This window comes from Vanderwaltozyma polyspora, genomic scaffold (genome assembly GCF_000150035.1).
Source record: "Vanderwaltozyma polyspora DSM 70294 KpolScaffold1013 genomic scaffold, whole genome shotgun sequence".
NCBI classification, from domain to species: Eukaryota; Fungi; Ascomycota; class Saccharomycetes; order Saccharomycetales; family Saccharomycetaceae; genus Vanderwaltozyma; species Vanderwaltozyma polyspora.
In genome coordinates, this window is record NW_001834682.1 from 79,001 (window position 1) to 88,936 (window position 9,936).

The 9,936-nt window shown below is 32.2% G+C and overlaps 5 protein-coding genes across 5 annotated transcripts in view; 2 read left to right on the plus strand and 3 right to left on the minus strand.

The window, feature by feature from the left end:
• Nucleotides 1-1,396: 1,396 nt before the first annotated feature.
• On the minus strand, nucleotides 1,397-2,194 carry DPM1 (dolichyl-phosphate beta-D-mannosyltransferase; the record flags this gene model as incomplete). The annotated part of the gene is made up of 1 exon (XM_001646169.1): nucleotides 1,397-2,194. One exon carries the CDS (start codon nucleotides 2,192-2,194, stop codon nucleotides 1,397-1,399), a length of 798 nt encoding a protein of 265 aa, XP_001646219.1.
• A 568-nt stretch (nucleotides 2,195-2,762) lies between these two features.
• On the minus strand, nucleotides 2,763-3,105 carry SMX3 (mRNA splicing protein SMX3; the record flags this gene model as incomplete). The annotated part of the gene is made up of 2 exons (XM_001646170.1): nucleotides 2,763-3,008; nucleotides 3,097-3,105. The coding sequence occupies 2 exons, from the start codon at nucleotides 3,103-3,105 to the stop codon at nucleotides 2,763-2,765; spliced, it is 255 nt and encodes an 84-aa protein (XP_001646220.1).
• A 1,225-nt stretch (nucleotides 3,106-4,330) lies between these two features.
• On the plus strand, nucleotides 4,331-6,610 carry Kpol_1013p35 (GTPase-activating protein SEC23; the record flags this gene model as incomplete). The annotated part of the gene is made up of 1 exon (XM_001646171.1): nucleotides 4,331-6,610. One exon carries the CDS (start codon nucleotides 4,331-4,333, stop codon nucleotides 6,608-6,610), a length of 2,280 nt encoding a protein of 759 aa, XP_001646221.1.
• Nucleotides 6,611-7,547: 937 nt separating this feature from the next.
• On the plus strand, nucleotides 7,548-9,500 carry HDA3 (Hda3p; the record flags this gene model as incomplete). The annotated part of the gene is made up of 1 exon (XM_001646172.1): nucleotides 7,548-9,500. One exon carries the CDS (start codon nucleotides 7,548-7,550, stop codon nucleotides 9,498-9,500), a length of 1,953 nt encoding a protein of 650 aa, XP_001646222.1.
• A 136-nt stretch (nucleotides 9,501-9,636) lies between these two features.
• Nucleotides 9,637-9,936, minus strand: part of PRP4 — a gene marked incomplete at both ends in the record, with an annotated part of 1,498 nt that continues 1,198 nt past the window's right edge. Inside the window, one exon of the mRNA XM_001646173.1 lies at nucleotides 9,637-9,936. Coding sequence (XP_001646223.1) covers nucleotides 9,637-9,936 — 300 coding nt within the window.

Consider the following 9,936-nt stretch of genomic DNA (forward strand, 5'->3'; position numbering starts at 1 on the left):
GAACCCAGAACCAAAACACTACCTTGCAATCCACTTTATAGACAAAAGACTTATACAACAATTGCGTTATCCCTTATTGCAGTATATAAATGTAGAAATATATATATATATACAATTTCATTATAATCCCATTCTATTCGGTATATAGTCCTCATCCCAGTTTTCGACTGAAGAAAGCAAAAAAAAAGAGAATATATACATGAGGTCGACCAATTGGTAGGTAATCTTGGATATGAAATAACAACTAACCCCTTTCACTATCCCTCACGGTCCCCCTCTGCCCCATCCTTCCTCCATGAACAAACAAACCAATAAAGCAATAGACCAACAAATCAACACTACACTGTGCTCAGGCAATGGCAATGGCAATTGCAATGGCAATGTAAGAAATATAGATGGGATGGGATGGGATGGGATGTTGTATATAACTGTACTGTACTGTACGTTCACCATAATTGGTTGTATTGAATAAGGTCAAGATCGAGTTCAAAAATAGCAAACTACGACATCAGTAATAGATGATGCACTCCCTGCTGCACCAGTGTTAAATTACGTATAAGTTGAGGTGTATCGAAAGAGTTATTCTTTGCTACACTTCTTGAGTTAAAATTGTTTTATATTAACTAAACAAATGTACAGTTCAAGTGCAACATATGAAGCACATCTTGTTCGAATCAAGTAAACCCCATCTTATTGAGACGCATGGATATTTTGTTTTGTTTTGTTTTATTTTATTCCATTTCATTTCTCATTACAACAGAAACAGCACATTTATTGCATTATCCATTTATCTAATATCTAGAGAAATTCTGACCTCAAGAGGAGCGATGTCTACTTAATTAGTTCAAGTTTATATTGTTTTGTATTGTATTTTATTGTATTGTTATGATTGATAATCGATTGGTTCAACTTCATTGTATCAATTCTATATATTTGTACATCTATGCCTCTTTTTTATAGCATTTCCCCACTGAGTTGTTCATTCCAGAGATGGATATCTTTTCACTTGTTGACATCCAGATGACAACTGTAATGATTAGTTTGGGACTAATGAAAACTTGATTAGATTAAATATCGATCGTAATTGTATCCTTTATACGTTGTATTTACGTTATACAGAGTTTAAAGAAACTCTGAACCCAATTGTGTTGGTATAAAGGAGGGTGTCTTTACTTTTTTTTTATGGATTACGTTTGTTTATATTGAATGTATTGTTAATTCTATTTCTTATATATAACCTTATTCATCTATTTACACATATACAGACCAATACGGGGTGGTCGTCGAATTGCAACTAGTTATAGTTAAAAATTATCTAATATTTAACTATATTTATTTCTCTCTCTCTCTATATATTGGCGTTATATTAAACTAAACTATGAAGTAATTAAGGATATTAAAAGACTAATTGATATAGCTTGTATAAGATAAACAAAGCAATCAATGTCCATACAGCTAAGAAGATAATTAAGTTATTAGCACCGAATTTGAATACGTACAATTCCTTCAATTGTTCTAAATATTGGATAATAACTTTACCAGATAATTTTGATTCACCTTCAGTTCTAACACCAAATGAAAATGGAATTTCGCCGATTGATTGATCTTGTGGTAATGGAAGCTTGGCCAATAATTCCAAGGCAATTTTAAAACCTTGTTTATTAATGTCTTTATCATTGGCTTTCAACAAGTACTTCTTTTGTAAACCGAAAAAACCACTCATTGGGTCAGAAGCAGTGGTCAATGGTTTAGCCATTGCTCTAGCAGTAGTTGAAATAACTCTACGGTGTAATGGCCAATCTTTATCAATACCAACACCTGGTGCATATCTTGTACCTAAAACAAATGGATGGGATCTTAAAGAGTCTAATAATTGAGGAACACTTTCTGGTGGATGTTGTAAATCAGCATCCATACAGACCAAATATTCACCTTGTGCATCGTAGAAACCTTTTAAAACAGCACTTGATAAACCACGTTCATCGGTTCTGACGATGATTTTAACATTATAACCTTCTTTCTTCAATTTTTCAACTTCTTCAACTGAACCATCTTGAGAATTGTCATCAACAAAGATCAATTCAGTGGTTTTTGAGCCTTCGTTGCCCAAGGCTGCAAATAATCTTGTAGTCAATGGTTTAATATTCAACTTTTCGTGATAAGCTGGGACAATAACAGAATTAACAACTGACATGATTCAATGTTTCACTGATGGGGAAATAAGCACACTGCACTTCTGATTTATATTGGAAGGAGAACAATGGTAAAAAAAAATTAAAAGAAGAAGTTAAAGTTTTATAAATAAAAAAGATACTTTAAAATATATGTAATCAACCTTTATTAATGAGTTTCATCAATTGATGGTTAATTTATACATTCTTCTTCATAGTACATACAATCGACGTGTCTTATTTTCGAATTTTCATAAGATGATGAGGTGATAGTCTCGAAGTCTTACCCGGATTATAATATTTCTTTAACGTATTTAACCATTAACATATATAAAAGTGATAAACTAGCAAGAACTAAATACACTGATGATCAGTCCAGTCCACCACCTATTCATTCAAATGCGTATCAATAACAATTAGTAGTATGATTCTGTATCCTTGACTCTACAAATACATGATATCTATGCAATAACGACAACACAACAGGCTAAAAATGAGTACAGAATAGAACAAAACAAAATATAAAAGAATAGCTAGCATGTGTTGCGATGAGAACGATACCCCCCAAACTATATTGTCCTATTATCTTATTCATTGAGTTTTTTTATCTAAATCTTCTCCAACCCATAGTACGTTATTGCATCTTATAAAGATATCGCCAACTTTACCCTTTGATACGTTATCTATCACTTCTTCAGCATCAGTTAGTTGTAGATTAAAATAATTGTCAGTGGAAACCAATTGACCTTTATATTGAGTTTTATTAAATTTCAATGTAACCACTACTGGTTTATTAACCAATTCTTTCAAAAAAGGTTTTGGATTAGTTGGTTGGAACTAAATTGTATTCATGAAATTTCAATAGATAAAAACAGTTAGTAAAATTAAACTTTTCAAAGATGGAAAGAAAGCTTATTAAACATACCTCAGACATTGTAAATAAGTATTAAAATATGTGTATGTCTATCTGACTTGTGAACCTTAAACTGAATGGTATGCCATCTATACTTTGACCAATAGTTTCTTAAAATCTACAACAACAGTGGTAAGACCAACCCATATTGCATCGATGTGAATTGGAACATTTTCAAAATCTTTCAAATGAACCTGATGCGATGCAGAGAAATATAGTGAGAACAAGGTATACGAAATTAGCAAAATGGATGAGTAGAAATGATAGAGACAGAGTAAGACCAATAAATGACAGCCCTATATAACCATATATATATATATATATATATACGCACATCGAGATCAAATTACACTTATATATTACTAGTTTACATATGTGAGCTTTGTATATAGGCACAATAACGTGATTATACTAATAGAATGTATCAAGAACTAGTATTTTTTTTTATTGGAAGTAGGGTTCACGATGTCACAGCAATCAAACAATACAACCACCACCACCACTGACACAACATAGCTTGAACTCATCTTACAAGACCCACTATACCAAATTGTTAAGTTCAACATCTTGTCAACTTATAGTGACATATATACAAAATACATAGTGGAAGCCTGTTGGTTTTACTTTTAGCAGTATACATTTATTATCATTGTTATTATTAGGACGTTGTCGTATAGGATTACATTTCAATCGATCGATTCGTCTATTTTTTCTCTGTTGTTTCTTTTTTTTCTTTTTCATTTTTCCCATTTTGGCCCAAACGACGAGAATTTCCTAATTCAATTCGAAATTCGAAATTGGAAATTGGCGAAATTGTGAAAAGTTTCATAAAACACACCAACCAATTCAAAAAGAAACAGATTTAGATAGATGGAATGGATATTTAGGTTCGAATCTATAACTCAATTTCGGTTATTTCTTGTTGGATAGTTCTGTTTTGTTTGTCTAGTTAGAAACATACTAAATTGAATTAATAAATTAAATTAACCTAAACTCAATTATATTAAATTAATTGCTGTGGATCGCAATTGGACGTGTGGCAGGAACATCAGTCTATTGAAAAGTATCAAATATTATTAACCATATAATATATTATCACTGTAGAAATTTCATTCTTTTATAGACTACACCTACATACATATATATATATATTTCTATATATATATATATTCAATTGGCGTGGTGGGAGAAACACACACACACACATACACACATACACAAACCATAACCACTTTATTTTTGGGAAATGGATTTCGAAACAAACGAAGACATCAATGGGATTAGGTTCTCTTGGAACGTTTTCCCATCAACAAAGGCGGATGCTGCTAAAAATGTAGTTCCAGTTGCATGTATGTACACTCCTTTGAAAGAAATTGAGGAACTCAATGTCGCAGCTTACAATCCTGTGATTTGTTCAGGTCCTCAATGTAAAGCAATTTTGAATCCTTATTGTATTATTGATCCAAGAAATAACTCATGGACTTGTCCAATTTGTAATTCGAGAAATCATTTACCTACTCAATATGCCAATATGACTCAAGAAAATATGCCAATTGAACTTCAAAATACTACTGTCGAATATATTACAAATAAACCTGTTCAAATACCACCTATTTTCTTCTTCGTTATAGATATCACTACAGAACAAGAAAATTTAAACGCTTTAAAGGATTCCATTTTAACCTCGTTGTCTTTATTGCCTCCAAATGCATTGGTCGGTTTGATTACTTATGGTAACGTCGTCCAACTGTACGATCTGTCATGCTCAACTATCGATAGATGTAACGTGTTTAAAGGTGACAGAGAGTATCAACTAGAACAATTGATCGAAATGCTAACTGGTCAAAAATTAACAAGCAATATGGGTGCCGCTATCCAAGGAACTAAAGTCACTCCTTTCTCTTTAAATAGATTTTTCCTACCTTTAGATCAAGTCGAATTCAAATTAACCCAGTTACTAGAAAATTTGTCTCCTGATCAATGGACCGTCCCTACCGGTCATAGATCTTTAAGAGCTACTGGCCAGGCTATCAACATCGCATCTTTGATTTTACAAGGTTGTTACAAAAATTTCGCTTCAAGAATCATCTTGTTTGCCTCTGGTCCATGTACTGTAGGCCCAGGTCTGATTGTCTCTTCGGAATTAAAAGATCCAATTAGATCTCATCATGATATCGATTCTGATCGCGCATCTCATTACAAGAAGGCTTGCAACTTCTACAATCAAATAGCTAAAAGAGTATCCGAAAATGGCCACACCGTTGATATTTTCGCTGGTTGTTATGATCAAATTGGTATGTCAGAAATGAAAAGACTAACTGATAGAACCGGGGGTGTCTTATTGCTAACCGATGCTTTCTCCACAGCTATCTTCAAACAATCTTATTTAAGAATGTTCTCAAAGGATGAAGAAGGCTATTTGAAAATGGCTTTCAATGGTACAATGGCTGTTAAAACAAGTAAGGATTTGAAATTACAAGGTTTAATTGGTCACGCTTCCTCTGTCAAGAAAACTGATTCAAACAATATCAGTGATTCAAAGATTGGTATCTCTGGTACTTCAACTTGGAAAATGTCTGCAATCACACCATATCATTCATATGCAGTTTATTTTGAAGTTGTCAATACTGCCGCTAGCAACGTTCCTGTTGGCGGTGAAAGTGCTCATCTAGCTTATACTCAATTTGTTACAAGTTATCAACACGCTTCAGGTACAAACCGTGTCAGAGTTACCACTGTAGCAAACCAATTGTTGCCTTTTGGATCTCCTGCAATTGCCGCTTCTTTTGATCAAGAAGCAGCTGCCGTCATCATGGCTAGAATTGCCGTTTACAAGTCTGAAAAGGATGATGGTTCAGACATCATTAGATGGATCGATAGTACTCTGATTAAATTATGTCAGAAATACGCTAGTTATAACAAAGATGATCCTTCATCTTTCAGACTAGCAGGTAACTTTTCATTATATCCTCAATTCTCTTATTACTTGAGAAGATCTCAGTTCTTGAGCGTTTTTAACAATTCGCCAGATGAAACCGCATTTTACAGACATATTTTCACAAGAGAAGACACTACAAACTCATTAGTCATGATTCAACCAACTTTGACATCATTCTCAATGGAAGATGAACCACAACCGGTATTATTGGATTCTATCTCCGTTAAACCAAACACCATCTTATTATTGGATACATTTTTCTTTATCTTGATTTATCATGGTGAACAAATTGCACAATGGAGAAAAGCTGGTTACCAAGAAGATCCAGAATATGCTGATTTCAAATCTATGTTGGAAGAGCCAAAATTAGAAGCCGCTGAATTATTGGTTGATAGATTCCCATTACCAAGATTTATCGATACCGAGGCTGGTGGATCTCAAGCTAGATTTTTATTATCTAAATTGAACCCATCGGACAATTATCAAGATGCCACACATGGTGGCTCTACAGTGGTCTTAACAGATGATGTTTCATTACAAAACTTCATGTCTCATTTACAATCTGTCGTCGTCAGTAATCAAGCCTAATTAAGGTAATTGCTTAGAAATGATATCAAACTAACAATTTCCCCAAAAATCAAAAGTGATATCGAAATTAACAATATCATATAAATTATAATACTAATTATAATAATAATTGTAACAAGATCGAGGTAAAGCACTAATCAAGTTCCATACTTTTTAATTCATATCATTTTCCTATTATAATATGAGTAGCTTGAAGCCAATTGACCAAAAGAAAAAACAAAACAAACAAAGGTTCAAATGATAGTAACAGCGATGTTCATTGAGACAATACTTTTAACACGTAAAGTTGGCTCACCATTATTGTTATTATCTTTATCATCATCATTTTTATGATTCCTTTTATTTTAATTATTTATTATATTTTTATATAAATCCATTAACATGTATTTTAGATAACATTTAAAAGATAAAAACATATTTTCAAATTATTAACCCCCAAATCAATTTTAAATGACAAATTGAACATCCATTCATAACAATAACCCTCCTTATCTCTTCATTTTCATTCCTGTCACCTCCATCAAAATGCTTCCTCTATCTTGCAGCTTTCTATTATGTTCGATATTTTTTACCGGAGAAATGTTGCTTTAATGTATTTGATTATGGCAATATCAAATAAGATATAAAACGAACACTACAAGAAAAAAAAAAAAAGAAGTTAAGATCAAGACAGTTGTTAACTTCGAAGGAATGTTTTAACTTTGAAGGATTAGTTATTTTTTGAACAGTAGTAGAACTTATTGTTTGTTATATTAGGAGCCATTGAATTTGGCTACTGTATTTGAAATTTTGGATTATCACATTGAAGACAGTTCTGTCTTAGATATTAGAAATTTTATATTGCCTACTATAGTAACAGTGATAGTAGAGGTAGAGGAAGTGGAAGAAAGAAGAAGCAGACGAAGTTGAATAATTAAGGTTAAATTTGGTTAGAATTATGGATTTGTTGAAAATATTAGATACTAAACCAGTACCCGGTATTGTAGATGCTAAGACGTTAGATATATCTGGAAATACTTCAGGTGACTATTGGTTACCAACGACTATGTGCCTTTATCAGAAGGAGTTGACAGATCAAATTGTATCATTGCATTATTCTGATATTTTAAGATATTTTGAGACTAATGACTATAAAGAAGATGTTGTTTTACAATCCTTAGAGACAATGTGTTTAAATAGTCAATATGTGGCCACTCATCCTTATTTATTAATAGATCATCACATGCCAAAGTCATTAGTTAAAAAGGACCTTCCAATGCATCTTACAGAGACAAGTGGTAAGTTTGCTGCTTTGAGAGATCTAGTCAATATTTTACAGGAATATGAAAATAATATTGCTATAATATGTAGGAAAGGAAGAACGATGGATTTATTAGAGGCATTATTACTTGGGAACAAAGTTAACATAAAAAGATACGATGGGAATTTAATCAAATCAAAACAAAAACCTAGGAAATGCTCGAGTTCTTTCCATCTTTTCCCTTCTACTGATTTACAATTTAGAAAATTTCCAATCCAAATAAATGACGAGTTCGATATTGTAATAGCGCTAGATCCAAGTGTCGATAGTACAGATCAAGATATCCAATACATACTTAAATACAGAAGAGATAAAAATACAAGCAATCGAAAGGCACCATTGATTAGAATGATTGCAATAAATTCGATAGACCATTGTGATTTGTATTTCAATAAAAAGTATAAAAATGGAAGCAAAGAGCAATTGGAATACAAAACAGCTGCTGTTGTTGTTCTAAGAGACAGAGTAGGCATCCTGCCCCCAGATTTAAGACCAATTTACTCTCAGAAGTTAAACTACTTGGTCGAATGGATAGAGAATCCCACACTACCTTGGCCATTACCTGATGTTTTTGCAATTAAAGAATACACACCTATGGATGTTGAAAAATCTTTATTAACAGAAGTGAATTATTCAAATACAGAGGATTACCTGGAAGCTGCTTTTACAACTAATAGAAAACGTGGAAGAGCACCTGAAGATAGGGATGCCAATAAAGAATGTAACATCCCCTCATTTTATGATGTGAAAAGAGTTCAAAATGATTATTCCACAAATCCGTTGAAACAAAATATGACTCAATTGACTGGTATAACAACAGCAAATGGGTTGGATAGCATCGATTACCATCTTTCAAGTGGTATTTTAACTCATAAGCTAATCCAGTCAATAAATGAAGTATATAAAGGAATCCAAAGACAATATGACGAGATAAAAGATTATAAAGATGTCCAATCTATTCAGCTTAACCATGAAAATTATTTGAAAGATGAACAGTCAAAAATGAAAACGAAATATGAGGATGCTAACTCAAAAAAAGATTCAAATATTTCGACCTCAACTGTACTCGATACAGAAGGCACTGAAATCCACAATCGAATTGATACGTTAGATAAAAAGAATGAAGCAGATTTGAAAACATTAGAAGAAAAAGGTGAGTCCTATAAAAACTTAAAAGAAATATATTTGAAACAAAAAGAGTTAAAAGATAACCTAGAGAAGGAAGAAAGATTAAAAATATCTAGAGATTCAGAGAAAGAATATATGCAGAAAGAAATATCAAGGGCAGAAAATGCGATTCAAGAGTGTAATGATGAAATTTCAAAAATTGATATTGAAATGGCAGAATTGTCTACTAACTTAGAAGATAAATTTACTTCATATAGAGAAAAAACTGAAAAAGTACAGGAAAAAATATCCAATCTCAAGAAGTCAATAAATAATGAGGAAAATGATTTAATCAATCTGAAAGAAAAGTTGAGAAAGACTCTAATGAATTTGAATAATCTACCTACCCCAAGGATTAGAGTTTCGAATGGTAATAACAATGGGAATGAATCTTCAAGCAGAAGGTATAAAAATCGTACTTAATCTATATAAGGTGTAACAATAAAAGTAATCATAATAATAGAATCAAGACTAATAAAATAAACTTGCATTGAATATCACTTGAATCATTATTAAAGAATCTATTAAATAATACATTAAGGTGATCTATAAAAATTACCTAAATAGCTTCCATTGACCAAAGTTTTACCGATCTGTCCCAACCTCCGCTTACAATCGTTTGATAATCTGATGATATATCGATTGATAGTATTTTGTCATTGTGTCCCTGGAGAGTATGAATTTTCACCCAACTATCACTGCTAAAGACATTAATATCTTTATCATAACTGGATGAAATAAGGAATTTGCTATTTTCTTTTTCAAACTTTAAGTCAGTTACTACATTCTTATGTGCGAGAATTGTTTCAACGTCATCGACCTTTCTCAAATCCCAAATTTTAATTGTTCCATCACCACT